The sequence below is a fragment of the Diadema setosum genome, chromosome 22, assembly GCF_964275005.1.
Source record: "Diadema setosum chromosome 22, eeDiaSeto1, whole genome shotgun sequence".
Taxonomy (NCBI): domain Eukaryota; kingdom Metazoa; phylum Echinodermata; class Echinoidea; order Diadematoida; family Diadematidae; genus Diadema; species Diadema setosum.
In genome coordinates, this window is record NC_092706.1 from 16,733,278 (window position 1) to 16,757,539 (window position 24,262).

The 24,262-nt window shown below is 38.6% G+C and overlaps 1 protein-coding gene across 1 annotated transcript in view; it reads right to left on the reverse strand.

Moving 5' to 3' along the window:
• LOC140245099 (ankyrin repeat and IBR domain-containing protein 1-like) overlaps positions 1 to 24,262 on the reverse strand; it is a 91,114-nt gene that overhangs the window by 16,843 nt on the left and 50,009 nt on the right. Inside the window, exons 13-18 of the mRNA XM_072324697.1 lie at positions 20,452 to 20,586; positions 18,284 to 18,440; positions 17,552 to 17,691; positions 14,960 to 15,199; positions 8,104 to 8,239; positions 4,364 to 4,532 (exon numbers count right to left, since the gene is read on the reverse strand). Coding sequence (XP_072180798.1) covers positions 4,364 to 4,532; positions 8,104 to 8,239; positions 14,960 to 15,199; positions 17,552 to 17,691; positions 18,284 to 18,440; positions 20,452 to 20,586 — 977 coding nt within the window. The remainder of the gene's footprint in view (positions 1 to 4,363; positions 4,533 to 8,103; positions 8,240 to 14,959; positions 15,200 to 17,551; positions 17,692 to 18,283; positions 18,441 to 20,451; positions 20,587 to 24,262) is intronic.

Genomic DNA, 24,262 nt, shown 5'->3' on the forward strand with positions numbered 1-24,262 from the left:
GTTCCATCACCTGAGTTCTGCGAAACTTGGAACATAGTAACGCTGTTCAGGCGGCCTGTTCGAATTGGAGGTCTGAAATTCGCAAGAGCAAATCGGAGATCTTTTTCAGGTCCTCCCCGTCTATGGCCAAACGGCTTGCTTCTTGTTGCGCCGTAATTAGATAGCATTGGTAAACCGCGAGCCTCATTGAGCTACAGGCTATCTTATCCATGTGGGCAATCTGCGAATCTATCCTTTGGAAGGATTGAGATCTCATACCGTTGAAACTGGTTTTGTGAGCGCGAGCATCACCAACACGGAACGCTGCCTCTGGGACTACGGGTGTATTGAACACTGCGTTGAAATCATTACTGCCAAACCGAACGGCTCGAGCGGGATTTCAGGGATGAATGGGCTAGTTTAGTGTAACGAGTAGTGAAGGGGGTACCGAGTTTCACCGCGCTGGGTCCCTGGCTATGAGCAGACAATTCAGATCCCAAGCAAAAAATGGGCTTGGCCTCTTCTTTTCCCTCAGTATCAGTCGATTCTGCCTTTAACTGGGGACAGTATTTTATCAGTAGTTCGGCGGCTGTCTGGCCGTCCCTTCTACCTGTCTGTTTCGTTGATTCTTTTTCAGAGGGAGGTACCTCGTCAGTAAATAGGCTCTCCCGACCATCTGAGCTGATAGAGTGTACTGAGTGAGACGATGGGAAAACTAACACCCGTATCATCGTCTGCCCAGTTTCTTGCACGAGATGCTATTTTGGGGGGGCGGTATCCAAACTCATCATCGGAATAGCCACCCAAACTGATCGTCGGATCGCGAGAGTGGAAGCGAGACCCGATATCTTCCCCCTCTCTCCGGCGGGGGGAAGCCCTATCAAGGATTCGGCATCGGGATTGTCGAAGTACAGGGGCCGAAACGGAACGGGCCGCCTTATTGCGTGTAGGCAGGCCGACAGACCCGAGGGAGGACAGAGCTCGCAATACGGTAGCTGGGGCGAGATTCCGGAGGCCTGTCGCATCACCCGCCCGTGCGGGAAGGGACCCCAGAGGATAACTGACAGATTGCGGGAGATCGAAAAGACAGAGGGACCTGTAGAATCGCCCGCCCGTGCAGGAAGGGTTCCCTGGTTTTGCGTAAGAAACACCATTTGTAAAGCCTGCATGAAGAAGTTGCAGGCCGCTGTGGGATCACTCGAGTTGGCTGGTAAGACACTTGTACTGCTGGTATCAACGCTAGCAGGCTGGTTTCTGTTTGTTGGTACACTGGAGCCTACCGACTTGGTCGGCGGGGCCAGCGTAGTATCGGTGGGTCCCACGGCAGGAGAAACCGCTAATTTAGAGCCGGGTTTCTTGGCCGGACCGGGAAGAGAATGCTTTTTCGGGCACTCTTCTTTCCCTTCTTAGATGGAGGAGAAGAGGCAGGAAGCACAGGATTACTACATGACGGTCTCTTTTTTGTGCCCTGCCCTGCTTTAGTGGTGTTGGATCCCGCCTTTGATGTATCGTTCAGTGCAGCCTCCGACGTAGTGTCCGTGCGGGGCGGCGAAGAGCGAGACAATTAGGCATCTTAAATGCTCTAACCCGACGCCAAGAACAAGAAAACAACAAAACTCAGCTAAGCAGCCGCTAGAACAAGGGAATATAACTAAGTAATTACGAAAACAGTCCAGATAAGGTAAAAAGGGAACGATCTTATCTGGATGTACGTAGAGTTACACCGTGAGGAACTCGTAGTGAGCAGCGGCGGCAGAAGAAAGAGGGGTTTCCCTGCCGTTGCCGGGACGAGGGGGTTCAAAGAAATTTTAGCTACCAGGGGCAATTCTAATCGGCATTAGAATGGCAATTGTTATATCGATAGGTAAGTAAAGCGAAATGAAGTAGATCTGTGAGGTTGTCTCACGTATATTTTTATATACATTTTATGTTATTTGTTGAGCTTTGCTCATCGTTTTATTCCTACTTCTTTTATCATAGAAACATGCCGATGACCAACCTTTTGATATTGCGGTACATCTACCTGCTTCGATGTGTTTTTTGTTTCTTTTTCATTGTTTGTTTGTTGTTATTTGCCCCGAATCGCAGGTGAAGAGGAAAATCTTCAAACTCAAGCTATTGAGTAGATTCTCGCAATCAAGAGGAGATCATGTCAGTGTATCTATTCAGAAATGACAATAATCTATTCAAATTTGTCAAGATTATCATTACGTAGAATTTCAGATGAGAGAGAGAGAGAGCATGACCAATGCAAAGTAATGTCAAACAATTTGTCAGCATGCAGATCTTGCAAACTTAAATCCCGCTGTTCAGTCCTTGGAGTAAATCAGTGTTGGAGATTACAAAAAAAAAAGGAAGAAAGAAATGTCGGATGATGCTGCTTTATGAAAACTGCGTCACATAGAAATGAAGATAAATGATACGTTTGAATTCAATTACGGAACTAACATTCATTGGCTAACCGATGAAGGAGCTGCAGCAGCAGTAGAGTGATGTTATAATTTCCATGAAAGATCAAAATTATACTGATACTTACGAATCATTCAGTATGAAACCTATATTGAAAGGAGCCAGAGATTTCTGACGCCATGTGAAAGTATGGAATGTGCTGCTGAATAATGTCAGATAATCAAATGTGATTAGCGAAGTAGATTCAAGACAATCAAAGGCAACCAACATCGAATAAGCATACCAACAATGTAAAAATTGATTTCAAATTTGTCGTTTACGCACGTGTAGGCTCAATATATCACCATCTTTACAGTTTTATCTTCTTGTTACCAATTTTAATATACAGATCAGGCCTACTGTGAGGGGGCTTTTGACTCTTTTTTTAGTGTTATTCTTTACCGTAATCATTTTCTTGAATGTAATTGCATTGTTTACCCCTTCTTCATGACATGTGCAAGCTGCCTTTCCTTCTTCACTGTTTATCTGTGTCATGATTCAGTGTTTTGTCACAATGCGTTATTTTCACTGTTGTGTTCTGGCTTTTGAAAATTTCAAATCTGACTGAATTTATTCGTTTGCAAGATTCAAGTTACTTCAAAACTCTGGAAGCATAGTTCGAAAGTACAGCACTGTTGAATTTGGCTATTTCAAAGTGAGATGATCGTTTCGAGAATGAGAGTGATAGGTCCTATGTAGTGCTATTTTACCCAATTATGAATAAATGGTGAGCTCTTTCAGTTGCATGCACGTGACTTCAAACACCAGCGCTAGGCTTGCAAGCACGTGGCATGCTGCTCCGAGCAACTGACCTCGTGGTGCTGAAATTGAAGTGCTTTTCTAGCCAAACCCACTTTTCTTTGATTTCCCTGGATCGGCAATTAACATGGAAGTGGTATACTATCATGAATTAACTTTATTATGATATTTTAGTCATGTTGTGATCGGAATGGCAGTGATGTCTAGCGATAGGTTGATCGGATCAACATCCTTGATTGGATACGGCATCAGAAAAAAAAAAATCCAGAAGACATGTGCACATTTATCAGTCAGATCACAGCAGCATCTTCGCTTTCAGGAGATATGTTCATCCTTCAAGCTGCCCCTAGCAACCGCTAGTGTGTATTGTACTCAATCAGGACTCAGATCATCTCCGCCATTACCAAGCAATTGCACGAGCACAAATCCCTCGCGGACAAAGGCCTGCCGATTTCAATAGAGTATGCCCGCCCGCAGTCCGCATAGACAAAAGAAGGATAATTAGTAGGTGCTTCCTTCTCAAGGGGACAAAAGAGACTCTTCCAGGGCCCGGGACAATTACTTTAGTTTCAAATACAGGATCTGGGACTAAAGGACTCAAATTTGTTACCATTTGAAAGAGGAGATCTAAAACTTTCTCACAGAGTCAAGGGAGTGTTCTATTGAAGAAAAACCATGACTGACTCTTTCTTTCAATAATACACAAAAATTTCTAATAATTTTTTTGATTTTTTTTTTCGATTATTTCTGCAATATTTCAGGTTCAGATAGATATTACGGCAAACTGACTACATGACATGAAAGAACAATTATTTCTTGATATTTGTTCTGTAGAACTCAATTCAAAACAGTCGACAGTTTCAAAGATATGGCAGTTTTAAATTACATTGTCAATCCAGTTTCGAAACGTTCTGGCGTTAGGAAAAAACCTCTGGCACATTAGGGTTTTGGGCCTGGCACATTAAGAGTTAAATCTCTCAAAAGCAGTGGTCTGCAAAAAGCAGTTGAGTTGGGCAAGTATGCAAATGTACATATACACAATGTATCAATCCATCCATCTGAGCTTAGTTTAGCATCAGGTGGCACCCCTAATGAATCATGTTGGGTACTTACAATGTATTGCATGTTGTTTGAATGTCATTGTTTTCAGAAAAAAAAAATGATCTAGCCCCTCTACCTTGTCAATAGACTGTTGTCATCATTGGTGTTCTGCTGTGCACTGCCACTACTAGAGGAAGGCTGCTCCACTCGACTAGAAGGGGTGTCCAGCATCTCTGTCTGCTGCATCAACAGGAGTTGAGACATCTCTAGGGCACGGAGCAGACCTGCTGTCATGGTGGTTGATCCTAATTTCAGTGTTATCAAAGATACAACTGGCTCAATTAGCTAATGGTGATCACAAAAACAACACTACTTGCATCATGGAAGAAATCATTCTTGAAACTAGAAATGTCGCTATGGCGACTGGTATGCCTCCGCCATGAAGCATGGTTCTCCAAATAGGTCTACAGCACAATGTCTTGACAATGTGTAATGACATTTTCACATAACTGGCAAAATATTAAAATGACAGGTTTGTCACAAATGCATCGAGTGTTCACTTTCCTTGAACTAGGTTTACTTGGATTAATGGATATACTGTCTAAGAGTGCAGGTATTTGGGGATTTGTACCCAACTTTTGACCCTTTTATAAGTTTAAAAAAGACGTGAAATTTAGCACTTTCACTTGACCTTTGACCTTTTGGCAAGAGACTTCGAAGAGAATCTGTATTGGATAATACATGCATACAGTAAGTTTCAAGAAAAAATCCTGCAGGCATTAATGACATTTTGATGAGTTGACCTTGACCTTTGACCCATGACCCCTATATTCCCTACATGATCACTGCCAGTCAGTACATGCATATAACTAAGTTTCATGAAGATGCCTTTAAATATTTGTGAGATATGGAGAAAAAAGTGAAATTCTAACATTTTCACTTGACCTTTGACCTCATGACCCAAAGCTCTCTCTGGGGAATCTTTATTTGGTAGTTCACGTATACACCAAGTTTCAAGAAAATACCTCCAGGCATTGCATAGATATAGGGGAAATAGTGAAATTTTGAGCATTTGACCTTGACCTTTTGACCTTTGACCTTGAGCATGTGCGCCCAAAAGTTAATGGCACAACTTGGCCCACTCATACATATACATGCCAAGTTTCATTAGGATACCTCTAACAGTTTTTTAGATACGCTGTCCACAAAATTGATTACGGACGGATGGACAACCCGAAAACAAATGCCTCCGGCGACACTTCGTGGCGGAGGCATAAAAATGTGAAAAACTCTAACGGCGGCATGAAATTTAAAAAAAATGCTGATCAATCTCAAATAGGTAGAATGCACTCTGGAAATATGTCACAAGAAAAGTCATCAGTATGTATATCTAACCATAAAAGTTGATACTGATTCCCACATAAAGATATATTTAAGGCTCAACACTTACCAAAATCAACAATTTTCAGGTTTTGGTGGCCAGACAAAGAAATTTTAGTGTCCCCCCCCCCCCCCCCAAAAAAAAAAAAAAAAAAAAAACTAAATAAATAAATAGATAAAATAAAGAAAAACATGTTTCAAAAAATCATTTAATAAAACACATATAATAGTACAAGAGAAATGGTGGTGTCACGCTCACCTGAGTACAAAAATTTCACCTTCCATGCATTCTTGCTGACTATCACTGACAAAATTTGGAGGGAGGGGGAGGCACTTTCATATTCTATCACACTGGCAAAAATACCTGCAAAGTATGTAGAAAATTTGGCCATGCATTCTTAAAAGCAAGATATATTAGCCATGTTCAGACGTATTTCTAGTCGGAGTAAAAATTAATGGCACGGCAATTAAAATTCAAATTAATGCATATCTTTCGACGACCCTTGTGTCCACACGACGGTCGTGGGAAGAAACTCTGACCAATTTATGTGCGAGGGTCGGTGTATCTTCCGGAAGTGGTAGTGCCGCGCACGTCGACCATGCGATTGTTTTTTACCAGTGGCACTTGTCTTCTCCATTCTTGTTGATGGAAATTTCTGCATTAGAGCTAGCTTCTTCGTCGCGATCGACTAGGTTAGAATTGCACTACACGCGCACATGTAGTCACAAAATGTCAACATTGCGATTTGACCCAGGAAGTTTTACCTAGGTAGTAAGGTATGTATATCTTCATAGATACTCCGAGGGTTTGTCCGCACGGGCAATTTACTCCGACCGGCTAGTCATAGTAGCGTGATACCCCTGAGAAAACTCAGGAGTATCTTGTTCGGAGGAAGAGGTCATGACAAGTTCCTCTGATCGGAGGAAGTTACCACGACCTTGTTCAGACGGGCACTACTCCGACCTATCCTCCAAAGTTACTCCGACCAAGCTTCCTCCGACCCTTCCTCCTAAGTTACTCCGACCAAAACTGCCTCTGTCTGAACACAGCTAATGTAACAAGTAAGCTTGGGGTCTTGCACTCAAATGAGTATTCCATGTTCACCTCCCATGCATTCCTGCAGACTACTACCTGAGAACATTGCAAACTTGGGGGGGGGGGCAGGTTTGAGGGCTTTCATGGGGGCATGGTGTCCATTTGCAGATTCAATCACACCTGCTGAGTACACTGTACATGTATATAGAAAATTTAACAAAGTAATGTACTGTGTTTGATGAGTAATTTGACCATGTGTTTTTAAGAAGAGAATGGGTCGTCTGCCTACCCTCCCCCCCCCCCCAAATGCCCCTCCCTGGTACTGCCATGAACAAATTAAAACTGCAGTCACCAATTTACTCACTCACAGGACTTACTTACATGTAGCTTGTCAGTTCTGGTTCTGAAAAAGAAGATTTGTGAAGATTCCTTCATTTGGGGGCTCTGTCTCTCCTTCTGCACCCCAACCTGCCCCATCCCCAATGGTCATCGTGCCCCTGGGACACTCCAAGTAAAGAATTGTGCCCATTTGTACAAATATTTTCTAAAATCTAGCAATAACACCTGTCAAGTTTGGTGAAAATCTGACCATGCTTTTTCAAAACAAAACTGAAGATGAGAAAAATAGGGTCCCAACTTTGAAGCCCACCCCTACATCTGCCATGAAAAAACTAGACACTGCAGTAACCAATTTGTACTACCTCATCCGTACTAACCCCCCAAAATGTATAATTTAGGCCCCAGTTGGCACCCCCCCCCCCCCAAGCTCTAAGGGAGGCGCTCCTGGATCTGCCATGCATTTGGAAGCTGGACTCCACGGGGAAAACCCCTTGATCCCCCATGAACAAACTTGAAACTACAGTAATCAATGTACTATCTAATATATTACTTAGTTTGATCATTTCTGGTTCTAGACAAGAAGAATTTTTTAAGATTCCTTAATTTTGAAGACTTTTTTTTGGGGGGGGGGGCCATGAAGCGCACAAGTACACACAAGAATGCGATGCGGTGGTGGAGAAGGCAGTGGCGGCGTAACGCTGCTGAATCCAAAGTATCCTCCGGCATATATGCCGGGGGATACAATTAAGCACATAGTCATCGTGTATGATCATTAGAAATATATAATTAATAATAATTAGTGCTCAAAACAAAACTTTACTTGTGCAGAAATCAATGACACAAAATCATTCTCAAAAAAGTAGTCCCAACAGCCACAAGCAATATAGCAGATGTTTGTGTAAAATTGCCAATATGAATTCCAAGAAAAGAATTAAACACACACAAAGAGGCAATACAAAGCTTTGTATTTGCAAAACATTGTGAAATTAAAGGAATCATATAAGCTGAATTACAGTTTTTGAGCCTTTCTTTTTTTTTTGGGGGGGGGGGGGGGGTCAAGGACTGACGGCCATCACATTGGTCAGACAATTATGTGCGCTGATCAGAAGAACAAATCTCACCTCCTTGATTCCTTCCACTGCCCAACCTCCCCCTGGAAATGTCTGATGATTCTTCCTCTTCCATACCTTGCCTTTGGGACTGGGCCATGGCATCTTCTATAGATGCCTCAATGGCTCTGCGCAATGCTTCATCATTCTGAAGGGGAAAATACAATATTACTCAATATGTAAATGACAGGGCTTCAACATCACTTAACCCTTTTATCCCACAACATCACTAAAAAATGACAACAATGAAACTTACAGAAAGAGCTTAAAGCCACTGTTAACCATTGGGAGTAGTGATTCAAGCAATGTTCAAATTATCACATTTGATGCATACAAATGGTTCAAATGTATCACAAAACATCCTAACATATAAAAATTTGGCAATAAAGCTGCAAATGCAAGGAGATATTACTCTTTTTCTCAAGAAACCATAACTGTACGCAGTTAATTCTAGAAATGATTTTAGTAAAACTTTTGCTCACATTCTTTATATTTAACAATACTTAACATTGACTATACTGATTAACATTTTCATGTTGTTGTTTTTATCCCTAACTCACATCTTTTAACTATATTAAAGCACTAAAGCTGGGATGTTGTTGTTGTTGTTTTTTCATCTGCAAATGATGCAACTGTAAGTAGTTGCTTTAATATACAAATTGTACTCGTATGAAAGTTTACATGTATATGAAACAGAAATCTCTTGAAACATTTGAACTGCAAATGGTACATGACAGAGCACTGGGTTCATACTTCAGATCATATTCCTTTTACTACAGAAAACTGCTATGAATTCCTCACATGAGAAAGGTGAAAATTTTATCAACAGCATGAAAATTGTATGGTCTATCACAGTGTATGTGACTTGCTACAACAAAAGGAGTTAAAAGTCTGGAGTGGCCAAATCTCTGAGAATGATATGGCATTATTTTCCTATTTCTCTGCTTTCATTTGATACTATAGTTTTCATTTGATTAAAAAAATAATAATCCTGTGCAGAGATATTCAGGCTTTAAGGATAGCATGTATTTATTATCACATGGTCCCCACACCTGTTACCATTATGGTGATAGGGTGTTTTCTGTTATTTCTCCATCTCTTTGGAACAAACTCCCTCTCTATATTCGTAATGCTGAAAGTGTTGATAAGTTTAAATCATTGCTGAAAACTTATCTATTTACTCAATCCCAAGTTTTGTTCTTGTTGATATTTCATAGGTACATAATGCTGTATTTTACTTCAATATTTTTTTCCCAAGATTAATGCATTTAGAAACATCAGTATCAAGCGCTTTATATATAAAGCGTTATTCATTATCATTATCATTAGCATCATCATTAGCATTAGCATGTGTAGTCCTCGAAAGCAGTGTCTCAAGGAAACCACCTTGAAAGTTTTCATTCTGTCATGACCACAATCAAGGACAAGTAGAAAGAATTCCAGCATGAACAATAGCAGGTAGGCCTCCAGCAACCACCTTAATGTTAATCCAAGAATAGCGCAAGGTATCTGTCAAACAACCAATCACTGGCCATGTTGTGTACTCACCAGAATCAAAGCATTTCATTTATATGTTAATTGTAGTCTTTTACACACCATATTTTCTTGGGTACTATCAAAACAATTACCTGATCGTTATACGTGAGGCAATGCACTGTGGGGAGTGTTGGCCATCTAAACTTTTCTCTGCCTTCTCTCAGTGGTAATCACTTTTCACTTATTTCTGGTAAAGCATCATTTCTCTCTGCTTGACCCAAGATAATGTATCACCCTATTCACTGACTCATTTTGTTGCAGCTGACACCCTTCGATATCATACACCACATCTTTATCTACCATAGTCCATTACATGATTGAGTTCAATGTGTCCAGTTTCCACTTCTTGTGGTATCTTAAGAATGCACTGATAACCAAAAGGAAGATATGAAAGTACAGACAAGAACAACTGAAGCATAATCAAAATAACACCTCTCTGTTCACACCAATACTGGCTGCTGAGTGGAAGCTCGGTAGTGGATACGATGCCTGTCTAGTAATCAGGAGATTGTTAGTTTGAGTCCAATCCGAGTATGTATGCTCATGACGATATTAGATGAGGACAAAGGTCTTGGTCCAACTCATTCTCAATTTTATAATTGATTTATGTAAATGTGATAACAAGAGATCTTGCATGAAACAGATTGAACTTCTTGGTAAAGATAAAGCAACTGGAGAAGATCACATCAGCTGCAAACTATTAAAGATGACAAAGAATGTTATCACAAAGTCTCTTTGGGATATTATTGACAAATCCCTGTCTATGAGAATTGTTCCACGTGAATAGAAAAAGGTTCGGGTAGTACCAATATTTAAAGCTGAAGATATTTCTCTGTTGAATAACTACCACCTCATTTCAATCTTAAAAATTGTGAGTAATATCATTTAATGGGCTGTCCATCAACAACTGAGCAAATTTTTGAATGCGAAAAACTTATAACACCCTAATCAATCTGGTTTTAGATGATTGCATTCCAAAGCAACTGCTCTTGCAAAACTTGTGAATAAATGGCTATTAAATATAGATCTAATAATTAAATTTCTGGAGTTGCCTTCATAGATCTTCAGAAGCCCTTTGATACTGTAGACCATGGGCTACTTTTACATAAAATATAATGATCGGGTGTAGTAAGACAGCTGTTGATTGGTTCAAATCATGTTTACCGGTAAGTGATGGACAGCAAGTAACCCAATTCAAAGAAGCCAAGTCCCATCCATCAACTATCAAATTGGGTGTGCTACAAGGGTCAATTCTTGGTCAACTTTTATTTTCAATTAATGTTAACAATCTACCTGAGTGTACTCAAGAATATATCACAGATATGTACACTGACGATACCACCCTCACTGTCAGTGCTAATAATCCAACATTTTCAGAAGAAAAAATTCATTGTTGCACTAAACAAAGTTATGGCGTGGAACAAGGAAAATTGTCTCTTTCTTAACATTGACAAAATTTGTGTCCTGATTATCAGTTCCCATGCTAATTTTGGGAAAATTGACACTTTCAGTATCTCATTGAATGGCAGTTAAATTAAAAGAGTTCAGTTTACCAAATATTTCAGAGTTCTGATAGATGAAGAATTGATGGTCTAAACAAATTGAAAATGTAAGTAAACTTACCAAGAAAAGTGTTTGCATGAAAAAGAGAGAATTTTTTTTTTTTTTTTTTTTTTTTTTTTTTGCTCTGGCAATCCTTAAAGTTACTCTAAAACAGTCTAGTGTCACCATGATTTGATTACTGTTCTGTTGTTTGGTTGAACAGATTTCAATCTCATACAACTAAGCTGCAAAAAAAAAAAAAAAAATTCAGTAAAGGGCCGCACAAATAATATTGAGGAAAACATGACACAGTGTTGGCTGATTTATTCAAAGTCTTAAATGGATGAGACTTGACAAACGTTTCAAGTTCAGTCGCGTTATGATGATACATAAATGATTTAATAACTTAGCACCTTTTTCCCTTCAGGTACAATTAGTTAAACCTGATGATGTACATGAATATCACATATGACAAGTAGACAGTGGAAGTCAATGTGTGCCAAGATTTTGCTCTGACATTTTGACAATCAGTTGCAATAAAAACTACTCAATGCAAGAATTCATTAATTTTAAATACAATGTGTAACAACATTTTTCTTGTTAGTGGACAGCATCGCATTCTTCACATTCTACTCTGAAACCATTCTTGCTTACTTTATTAGCATAAGACAGCTAGGGGAAAAAAAAACACTTTAAACAAGAAAGTGTAAATTTCTAAAAAGAGAGCTGTACTTTCAAATGCTTGTGGGTACAAACACTCAAGATCAAAGGTCATACATGTAGGTCAAGTAAAAAAATTAAGTATAACTTTTTTCTCTCTATCTTTGGAATGGCTGAAGGTATCTTCATAAAACTTTAATAGCACTATATATATGTATTGCCTGACAATGATTCTCTTGGGAGTTATGGGGAATCACATCAAAGGTCAAGGGTCAAAGGTTAAGAGTCAAAGGTCAGGTTGAACACTTAAAAGACACTATTCAATGCTGAAATTACACATTTTTCTCCAAGCCTTGGAAATGACCAAATGTTTCTTTCTTATCTTGTGCAGATTTAAGGAAGTTCCATCTAATCTTTCTCCAATCTAAGATACATGTATGCTGTAAGACTCACAGGTGCCAAGTTCACCATGCAATGATGATAAATTTTGCAACGAAAGACCCTGGTACTCATTAGGCTAATCTAGAGAATTTTGTTTTCCAATCATCCACATTCTGACATTTGGAACAGCAAGCTGATACATGGCCATCATGGCTACGCAAATCATGGTAAAAGATGATATTTAATATGCTACATTTGAAAGTGAAAATGATCCTTAAAGCACAGAGTGTCACAGTTAGATTTTGTTAATGTTAAAGCCCTCTTTAGGACTTTATCGAGTTTCACAGGTATCAAGCTTGCTATATCAAAACACTTCCACACGCACATGTTATTTTCTCTCATTTTGTATCTACGATACTGTTTGTGCAAATGTGTTAAAAATTCATGTGCATATAGAACTTGACCAGACGTATCTTAAGATAATTTCAAGTCCATACGCGGCCCCCTTGGGAATAAAAATGAAAGTGATACCCCTTTTTTAAATGTGATGAGCAAAAGCAATCATTAAAGGATCCTGCACATGACCTTTAGAAGTCATCTCAGTGACGACTTAAAATCTAGCTTAATTTTTTCCTTTGGCTTTTTTTTCTAAGTGAAGATGAAATTTCGTACCTAATATAAAATCACCGAACTCTTATCTCACACCTCAGGTTGGTTTCAAGATGTTTCATACTTTATAAATCATCACACTGCAAATCTTCTGTACAAATATGATTTTAATTCAATCTATGAAAAAATTAGGAAAAACATGGAACGGAACCTATCTGATTCATATTGTAGATACTGAAAGATACGGTTGTATTTTATCTAGGACATTGGTCTCCCTCTCAGACATCAATGATTTGCTAAAAAAAGAATTGAGCTGGAAATTTTGAGTGCAAAGTCTATGAGAAAACTCTGTTTTTCATATATTGAGGTTTGAGTGATCGTTGATTGTGAGATGACATCTGGTGATCATTACTTTGGCATTCAGATTGCTACAGATCACTTAATTTGTCAGCAATGACGAATTCAAATCTAGCCACTAGTGGTAGTAGTAGTAGTATCATTACTACAATGCATATATTGATGGAACATGTGATCGTTATAATTTGATGTTGTTAACTCATTACTGCATCATTAGCATATGACTGGTTTTTCCTATGTTCTGACATTAATTTCATTATGTGTAGGTAGCATTTTGTTGGTTTTTGTATTTCATTTGCTCCAATAAGTTTTCTTATAATTATATTATTAGTACTGTTATTATTTTTATTATTATTATTATCATTATCATTATACACATCACCATCATCATTACTGTCATTATCATTGAAAGAAAGAGAATATGTAGCAGAGGGGTGAAGGTTGAGGTGTGAATTTTCTCCATTTGTCTACTACAACAAATGAAACTTGTAAGATTGCAACTAATGATCTATGAAGATACGTATTGGTTGAGATGAGGATTCAGCTTAAAACTTTTTTTTTTCACATACTTCGAAACCATTTTATTAAGCGTTCAAGAGCATACAATTCTATTAAAGAGAATTCAGAGTTTATTTGACGAAAATCGGTTTGGAAATGGCTCCACCTTCTATTAGGATCACTTTGTTTTGGATATCTCATACATTTCATGACCAATTCTTCATCAAATAAACTTAAAAAGGGACTGTACGGTTCTGGTTCAGGTGAGAATTTAGCTTTTGATGTTTTGCGAGATATTCAGAAACCACTCTATGAGATGTCAAAGAGCATGCAATTCTAAGGGGAATCAAAAGTTTATTTGATGAAAATCAGTTTTGAAATGGCTGAGATATCCAAAAACAAGGTGAAACAAAGAGATCCTAATAAAAGGCGTGGCCTGTCACCTTTTATTATTATCATTTTTTTTTTTTTTTGATATCTCAGCCATTTGAAAATCAATTTTCATCAAATAAATGTTGAAACCTTCTTGAAATTACAAGCTCTTTCATATTACATAAGAGGTTTCTCATTATCTCACTTAGGGATGTTATAAACTTGAATCCTCACCTCAACCAGTACTGTACATTCCCTTTAACTGAATTCCTCTTAGAATAATATGGTCTTCCATTTCATAAGAACTATCTCATAAAAATCACCATCAAAAAATGTTGGAAACCTGAAGCCCTGGCTCAACCGAAACTGCACCATCCCTTTAACAACAAATGTAGCAATTTAATATTCTCTTGTTTTCATTAATGCCTTGTCCACCTTGGGCTACTTCAACATAACAATGTCAGAATCTAGGAGCTTGGGTATTTGTTCCAAGTTCATTGTGTCACTGCCAACAACTAGGGATAGCCTGGTGATAGTGTCACTGCCCAGAAAGCAGTAGATGACAGGTTCTAGTCCCATGGTCCTTTTTCCGAATGTTTGTTAAATTACAGATCAGCAGTTGCGATCTTACAAATTTCATTTGTAGAGGGAGACAAATTAAAGAAAATTCACATTTCATTATTATTATCAATATTATTTGGCCTATGATATCATTTGTGTGAATGTGTGTGTGTGTGTGTGTGTGTGTGTGTGTGTGTGTGTGTGTGTGTGTTGGTCTAGGCTATGTACAGTAAACAGTGTAAGCCTGTTTAATACAGATATTTTGATAGTATCATTACGCATGATCTTTAATAAGCACAGTGAAATAATCCTACAGAGCATGAAAACATACAAGGTTGTGATTCAAACTCACTTCCCCATCAGAATCATCATCCCATGTTTGGTAGGACCATGAGGAGCTGGTCCTCCTCCTCCTAGAGGGGGAGTCCGGGGAGACATCCGGTGGGAGGAAGCCCTTGCTGACAGCTGACAGGAACTCATAGCGCTTCCTCTTGGCTAGCTGGGCAGCTTGGATTATCTTGACCCTTGGTGTTCTCAAGTAATTCCTTGCAACCATCTGAGACAGAGTCTCAGATGATTCCTCAAGCTCATTCTAAGTGACAATAATGAGACAGGAGAGTACAAGACAATATGATCTGATAATATGATCCATTTAGTGTGATACTACAGGACATAATGCACTCAACTTCACTACATTCAATTTAATATCAAGATACAAGATAAAATATATGATACAATACAGCACAGTACAATATGATACAATACATCAAAATATTATGCATTATAATCAGAACAAATCATTTAAAATTGGTTAAATTGCTCTTACGAATGAGGAGAGACAGAAATAGTAAATGCATGTTACATGATTTTTAAAATGAGGATATTTATAACTTTTATTTCATTAAACAAAGACATGTGGATGTGGAGGAAGGAACTGGTGCTAGACTTCACAGAACATGAACCAGTATTGTACTTGTTCAAAAACAACAATTGCAAAGGTTTCGAAAGCTGGTCAAATGGTAGTGCAAAATTTTGGCAGGCAAGTTTTGCAACACAGAGTGTGGGACATTAGTCTTCATCTGTGTCATACTGTCTGAAGCTAAAATAGACTGATTGATTTTGCACATTCACCTTTAGCCCCTGTGCCCAACTGCAAGATTTTTTATATCAATTGCCTCCAGACTAAATTTATGATCTATGCAGCGAGAAAAATATGAATATCTCAAACAAATAATACAAATGAATAAACAAGTGCTTTCCTTGTTGCAAAATATAAAGACACATTGGTCTTCATATCAACATGGATTCAGTAAGGAAGTCTCTGATATTCTCAGTCTATTGTACGTTACAATCATAGATTAACCCCATATGTGACCATGCATCACAAAACGAACATTAAGTCGCACACACTGATTTTGTGTGAGGACTGAAAATAGGTGAAATGGATCAAATGAGCCGATCTTGACTTTTTCATGTTTTCTGAAAGAGCAAGTCTTCTACATTATGCTAAAATTTGGGATCATAAAAACGGGCATGAAAGTGTGATTTTTAGCAGTCTATCTTGAACATTTTTTGGCAGAATAGTGTGATTACGTGTGTAAGTGTGTCTTTAGAGTCCCCTTTTCATTTCTTAAAAACCTTGTACACACTCTTCACTTTCAACTCCTATAACTTTTGAAAGGATGATGCTTCTGCTTTGAAAGTTGGCATTAAGGACAGAATGTGTTAATAAAGCATGCTCAATTTCATTTCATCTCCGATAATCCCTTCATTGTTGTTACTCCAGTAGTTTACATCCTGTTTTTCGTCCCATTCATCGCACAGCCTGCACGGCGTGGTAAAAGATTAAGCGCCTGAATAGACACTGTACTTCAGAGCCTCTTTTCTCAGTTCACACTTTTCCGGAGTGTGTGCCTTCTTTCCAATATTTAGATAGGTTAGGAGAGTCCATTGGTTTGAGTTAATACATCATTTTAAAGCTTAAAGTCTGCTCTTTAGAATATGCTCTTAGCTAAGATTTCATGTCTGGCGACTTTTTGTTTGTTTTGTGATGCATGGTCACATATAGCCCGGGCCATTTTAAATTTCTCATTATTTTTGTCTTTAATTTATGTACTTCTTTGTTTTTTTGTTTTTTTTTCATTGTTTCTGTTCATCTAAAATAGTTGATGATAGCCAAAAGGAATGTCATCTGAGAAGAACCAGGGAAAAACATCCATCTGACAATTCTTGTAAAACCCCTATACGGCATACATGAAAGTCATTGGAACTGCCATTTTTGCTGACATTGGTCATGAAAATATGCTATATCTCAGCAAGGATAACCCTGCTTTTCACAAATAAGGTCTCAAAATGTGCACAAGATGTGAGAGAAGAAAGTCATGAAATTTCAGTGAAAAACTTTTGCATTCTGAAATTGCAAAAAAAAAAATGTTGAGCTGATTGTACTCTGTAACTCAAAACCCTTTACTGTATTCAGTGTAGCCCACAATTTGATTGATAAATACCCCTCAGCTACATTTGACGCAGCCTGCATTTGATATTCTTTCTCAACCCTTTAGCAACTGAAGATTCCATATGTAATGGACTTTGGTTCCCTAGAAGGTACAGCAATATTACTCTCATTCAGACAACTTTCTAAATTATGTACAATAGCTCACTGAATGTTTATTTTTGTCTATTATAAATTATGTTTATTTGAAAGCCTATTAAGATTTTACCAAGAGAATGGTGTGTCACAGAAGTAATTTTGACATACTTTTGTTGACCTTTGACCTCTTTCAAATTATGTATGGTAATTATATATTCTATATAAAAACAATAAAAATGGTAAAACATAAAACTATAAAAAAGCAGACGGGCTGTTTCGCGCATTTTAGGGAGTAATGAGATGGGCAGTTTCAGGCCGTTCAGTTACCAATGGGTTAAAGTCTTTCATACTCACTTGCATGAACTCAAAGATCTGTTTGCTGCCCCCACTGTCCTCCAGATAATAACCATAGGGATAAGAGAACTTGAGTATGTGTCTCGCTGCCAGGAGTTCTTGGATGGCTTCTAGGATGAACTGAGTCTCTTCTCTAGATGCTGCAAATACAAAGCAAACAAGAAATGAGATAGAACCATCCTAATTTCCCTTACTACTGCATATAAAATATGTCTTCAATGCAAGTGGCAAACAAATCTTCCTGATACTTCATTTGGAATGTCATTTATGTCTTTGATTTACATATGAAAGTGTTCATGTCCAGATGATTATGAATTCATACAATGTGTTGGACATCATGATGAATTGCAAATAATGTCTGCACTTAACATGAGCTTGTTCTGAACAAGATATTCCTGCTATTGCCCGTCTGCATATTGCATGTTGACAAGCATTAGTTTCTTATTGTTCCTCAAACTATCACAGTTTGGTGCCAGATATCTGTGAGTGAGAAGGATACATAATGATGATGAACTCCATGTCCCTGTCTAATAAACAGACTTACAAAAATTGCAACATCTCTACTGACAATTACAATCTTTCTAGCTACAACAGCCATGACTAACACACTCACATGTGACATGTTGCATTTCTATTATACTAGAATGGTAACTTTATTTTTGCTGTTGCTGCCCTTATTTTCATCTTGCAGTTGTTGCACAATTTTTCTGAAACAATGCCCAGGTTTTTTACCTTTGGCTTCCGAATGGCATGCCAGTTTCCGCATCTTGCCGGGTGCTTTCCTGAGCAGTGGTTCCTCCAACTTGAAGCTGTTCTCATGGTTACGGAAACGGGTGTAGTAGTGGAGGAAGCGATTCAGCTCCTGCATCTCTTTGTTCCTCTTATCAGCCTGAAACAGAGGATGCATAACAATGAGAGCTTTAATTTGATTTAAGCAACTGCAAACATTTCCACAAAATATACCCATCATACTTAAACTGCAATTCAACAGCATTTTCAAGTTGACTTTAACAAATAAATGGAATTCCACTTCACATATAGGTATGCAATGGTATCATCACTTCTCCCAATTTGAAAGACATCAGTGAAAACAGGAGAACATTTAAAGAGGAAACTGCCTTATAACTTGGTCTACTCATCAAAAATCATACCAGGTGTACATGCACCCAGTATCTAGACATGCCATTATTCAGAACACTTTGTATCTACATACAGCAATTAATTGCAAGTTTCTGAATATGTGGACATGGTTCATAAAGTTCATTTGCATAGTATTACCTTTCACTGTGTCCCTTAGCTTCCTTGTATCTGCTAATGAAGACTTTCTTTTTTTTTTCTTTCTTTACAGAGCAGGAAAGCAAGTTGTCTAGAATCTTGTACAAGAATTTATTCAAAGGAAGATAAGGAGGATTGCTGAAGTCTTGTAACACTTGTTTGATCATGTTGTTATTTCATTGTACAAAATTTATACAAGTCATCACCTTACTTCTAGTGAAAAAACATAATATGATTTGTAATACTCCAATCTTAGATGACAAGCTGGGATAGGTTGTTGTTAAATTCTAGTGCAACAAATTTCTGCAACAAGCTTGATAGCATGGTGCTGTTAGTCAATTTAACAGCTGAAAGGAAATGATGGTTTGGATCATTTAAATAGGATTGAAACATGTTGGCATCACATGATTGTACATGATAAACCTAGTGGCAAGATTTTACTTACTTCAACTAGTAATTCTGCATGATCAAAATGAAGAGGACAAATAACAGATTACAGATGACAGCTTCTAACCTTTCAATACAAAATGCATAATACACAACTTCAAATCAAGATGTAAATAATGTTACAACAAAGATTTTATTTTTCCTGCCACATATAATGGGAAAACAAATTGATGCATGCAAGTAGTAGGGAAATTAGTTTATCGGGACAAGCAGTTTCAAATACTGCTTTGTCCTTTGCATAATTCATCACAGTTTTTCAGAAATGAATGCTGATAAACTTGTTACATCCAAACAGTGGGCATGCCTAGCTCACACTTCATTAGAAATACTCCTCATCAATAGTGAAATTATTTGGTTGGGGGATTATTTTTGGTAGATTCCCACATGCAGATAGACCTTTTACATGTACTGTAAACAGGGAAATGTTTGCATATTTCGCAATACTTTTGGCTAGCACGAATTTCAAAACCCGAGAAAATATCTTCACAACTCTCTCTGCATATTTCGAACAAGTTGAATGGTGGGCTTTGTCACCGATGCCTCCCTTTTACGAGTATGCATGTGTGTGTGTGTGTGTGTGTGCACATGTGGCTTAGTATTCATTTGAGCACAATTGCGCCTGCAGTAGTTTCTGTGCAGGCCGTACATTCACGTGAATCAGGCAGCATATTAATTTTCATGCAGGGAAATGTGAAATCAAATTCTGTCTTTTGTGTGAACTGAATGAAAACATATGAGTGTAAAGTTATGGTACAGCACAATTCAAGAACCTAGGAATTTGTTTTTGAGCTGCTTAGCGCAAAAAATTAATCGCTAAAAAAATAATCACTAAAGGATATATACGTTTCCAGTATCTCATTTCAATATAAGGAAATGGTGCTCTGTACAGTCACTAACAGTCTACTGTCTTTTCTTATCACGGCTGAGTTTTGACAAAGTTAGATTTAGACTTGGCTTTTGACATTGTGGCAGTATATGACAACAGCTCTCCCAGCATATACGCTGACATATTTGTGCAAATATTTCAAATGACACTGATCAGAGATGGAAACACAGCTTGGGGAAAAAATTAGTACAAATCCTACATTCTCTGCTGAATATTTTCATGATGGAGAATTAATTCCCGTCTGAGGAGAATGATGGCAAAGCAGTCACATCTTTGTGACATTTTTACTGACCTCTGACATTAATGCTTCTGTCTTCTCTTCCACCTTCTGGACAACTTCATAGCGATTGCACCTAAAGTAACCTCCAGTCTCTGAACTGTGTTTACTCCAGACCTCAAGGCACACCCAACAAAAGTCATGTTTACACTGGAAAGAAAACAATTGGCACCGTCAAAAATTCCATTTTTCCCCTATGTGTAAGTATCACCATCTGTATGTTAACACCAGTAGTGACAAAAAGGACTAGCAATTTTTTTTTCTCTCTCTCTCATATTTCCAACACCATCAAGCTTAATCACGCCTAAACTAGAGGGGAGGCATTAGTATACAAAAATTAATCCAAGGTAAAATAACACCTATCAAGGAATATCCAAATACTTTGAAATACTGCACATAATATGACATGACTGTATCCCTACCACAGGAGTAGCCTTTTATTCAAAGCCCTCACACTGTTGTTAGCACTGACAGTCATTGCTTAGGTAAGAGCACAAGACCCCAAGACAAACACTTTAGTGAGGGGATTTTGAAATCTGAGATTGTCATTATTATTTATGACCAGGAGAAAACCTTGGTAGCTGGCACACCATTTCCACTGACTAATTTAGCCACATGATGATCCAGTTAGTATCCTAAACCATATTCCATAAATGTGAAACATACATGCATACACTTTTTTGTACAGTGTTCTGCATATTGGTTGCGATCTTTGTTACCAAAATGCTGGTAGAAAATTTGGTAATTCAAAGGAGTAAGTTAAGAAATTCAGCCAGATTTCTAAAGGCCCTGTCACTCGATCTTGGCTCTCACTGGTGGCTTGAATAGTCTCACCTAAAGACCTTCTACTTGCTCCCTCTGTAATCACTACAATGGGAGAGCCTTTGACAAATAATACAGAACATACACAAGCAACATCTTGCAGACGGGCAGTAGCCATAACAAGAGACCTGAGGCTCTCGCACTCACCCGAGTATCGCAAGTTCACCTTCCATGCATTTTTGAAAACATTGGAAACTTAGGGCGGGGAAGCTTTGAGAGCTAGGGGCATGGTGTCCATTTGCATATTCCATCACACTGGTAAAAATACCTACCAAGTACCTTGTATTTTATAGAATGTTGGACTGTGAAGTTAGGGAAAAAAGACTTAACCCTAATCAGGCCGGGCTTTTTTGGCTATGCTGAGACTGGAGGGGGCGTATTCCGCCCCCCCCCCCCCCAAGATCTCGGCCATCAGAGGTGCAATCGTGACGAAATTTGGCATGCGTGACAACCACGTCATAATACACAAGAATATGCCATAATAATTTTTGAAACAATCCATTTTTAATTTTAATTCATTAATTATGCAAATTAAGCTCAAAATCATATTTTAGCCTAATCAAAGTCATTAAGAGCCTACTTTTTGGTCAGTAAATCTGTTTTGGCATATTTAACAATTGTACATCACAAAAACTTCAAAAAGTCATTTCAATTCTTATGTATTTTATTGTTTTCAGAATTTCTTATGTATTTCTGTTTTTCAACTTTAGTTTTTTTCTTTGTTTTTTTATTGGAAATTGTCACTGACCACTTTTCTACCATGATTAGCATAAAATTAATCAATGAAAGTGATCAATTGTAAAAATAATCAAGGTTTTATGACTTTCATGACAGAGCACTGTTTTCCATAGGATATGTACACAAAATCACAAAATTGTGCATGTTTGGGTCCGACGTGCCTGGCTTCGTAAACATATGCACGGACGTTGCAAATTTGGTCTCAAAAGTTGCGCGAGACTTGAACAAAGAAAGTCAAGAAGCCTCGCAACGAGGTCTTCTCCCGTTACAGAATTATAGTACGAAACGTCGAGGGGGGGCGGATTCTGCCCCCCCCCCCCCCCCGGCCCCTTTAGGGTTAAAGCTCTATCACTTCTGATTCTAGAGAAGAATACTGGGCCCCCAAGGAAAGTATGACGTCCATTCAAAGACTGTTGTGACAAGGGTTGTCGCCCCTGGCTCAGGCTCGGAAGAAATTGAAATTCTATACCCCTCGAGATGCTACCTGCTAAGTTTGGTGAAAATTCACCATGGGGTTTTCATGAAGTTCCAGATGAAAATGTACAATTTGGGCCCCATTAAGGGGGGGGGGGGCACCCCTGATTCTGCAATGAACAGATTTCAAACAACCATCATCAATATACTGACTCATTGTTTTAACTTAGCTCAATCACTTCTGGTTCTAGAGAAAACCTTGAAAGATTCCTTCCTTGGGGTGGGTTGGGCCCACCTGGGCCCCCAACGTGGGACATGGTGCTCATTTGAAGAAATTGAAATTCTATACCCCTCGAGATGCTACCTGCTAAGTTTGGTGAAAATTCACGATGGGGTTTTCATGAAGTTCCAGAGGAAAATGTACAATTAGGGCCCCATTAAGACCCCTCCCCTGATTCCAAAGGGGGGGGGGGGGCACCCCTGATTCTGCCATGAACAAACTTGAAACTACAGTCATCAATGTACTATTTAAAACTCATAGTATTAAGTTAGCTCCATCACATTTGGTTCTAGAGAAGGAAGATTTATTTTAAAAGATTCCTTAATCTTGGGGGGGGGGTTTGGGGGGAGGGGAGGTTGGGCCCCTCTTGGGGCCCCCAGGTGGGGCATGGTGCCCATTTGAACAAGGAAAAGTAGAAATTACGCGGTGCGTAATATATGTCCCCGCCGGAAGTAGCATTTAGTAGCAAAATGTACAATATAGGTAAAAAGATCAAGGTCAAAGGTCAAAGAAGTCAAAGGTCAAAATTCTATGTAGAAGTTTTGAAGCCCTCACCTAGTGCCATCACATAAAGCAAACGGAATCGAAATCGGGTTAGAAATGGCGAAGGAGTAGCATTTTGTAGCCAATGTACAATATAGGTAAAAAATCAAGGTCAAAGGTCAAAGAAGTCAAAGGTCAAAATTCTGTGTAGAAGTTTTGAAGCCCTCACCTAGTGCCATCACATAAAGCAAACGGAATCGAAATCGGGTTAGAAATGGCGAAGGAGTAGCATTTAATAGCAAAATGTACAATACAGGTCAAAAATCAAGGTCAGAGGTCAAAGAAGTCAAAGGTCAAAATTCTGTGTAGAAGTTTTGAAGCCCTCACCAAGTGCCATCACTTAAAGCAAACGGAATTGAAATCGGGTTACAAATGGCGAAGGAGTAGCATTTTGTAGCAAAATGTACAATTTAGGTCAAAAATCAAGGTCAAAGGTCAAAGAAGTCAAAGGTCAAAATTCTGTGTAGAAGTTTTGAAGCCCTCACCTAGTGCCATCATATAAAGCAAACGGAATCGAAATCGGGTTAGAAATGGCGAAGGAGTAGCATTTTGTAGCCAATGTACAATATAGACAAAAAATCAAGGTCAAAGGTCAAAGAAGTCAAAGGTCAAAATTCTGTGTAGAAGTTTTGAAGCCCTCACCTAGTGCCATCATATAAAGCAAACGGAATCAAAATCGGGTTAGAAATGGCGAAGGAGTAGCATTTTGAAGCAAAATGTACAATATAGGTCAAAGGTCAAGGTCAAAGGTCACAACTGAAATTCTTTATAGAAGTTTCAAAGCTCCCATGTAGTGCTATCATATAAAGCAAACAGAATCAAAATCGGGTTAGAAATGGCGAAGGAGTAGCATTTTGAACATTTTGATCACACACGGACGCACGGACGGACGCACGGACGCACGGAGGGACACACGGACGCACGGATGCACGGACGGACACACGGACACACGGACACACACACGTATGGAGCCCGTTTCATAGTCCCCTGCTCGAACTCGTTCGGCGGGGACAACAAACCGAGATCCTA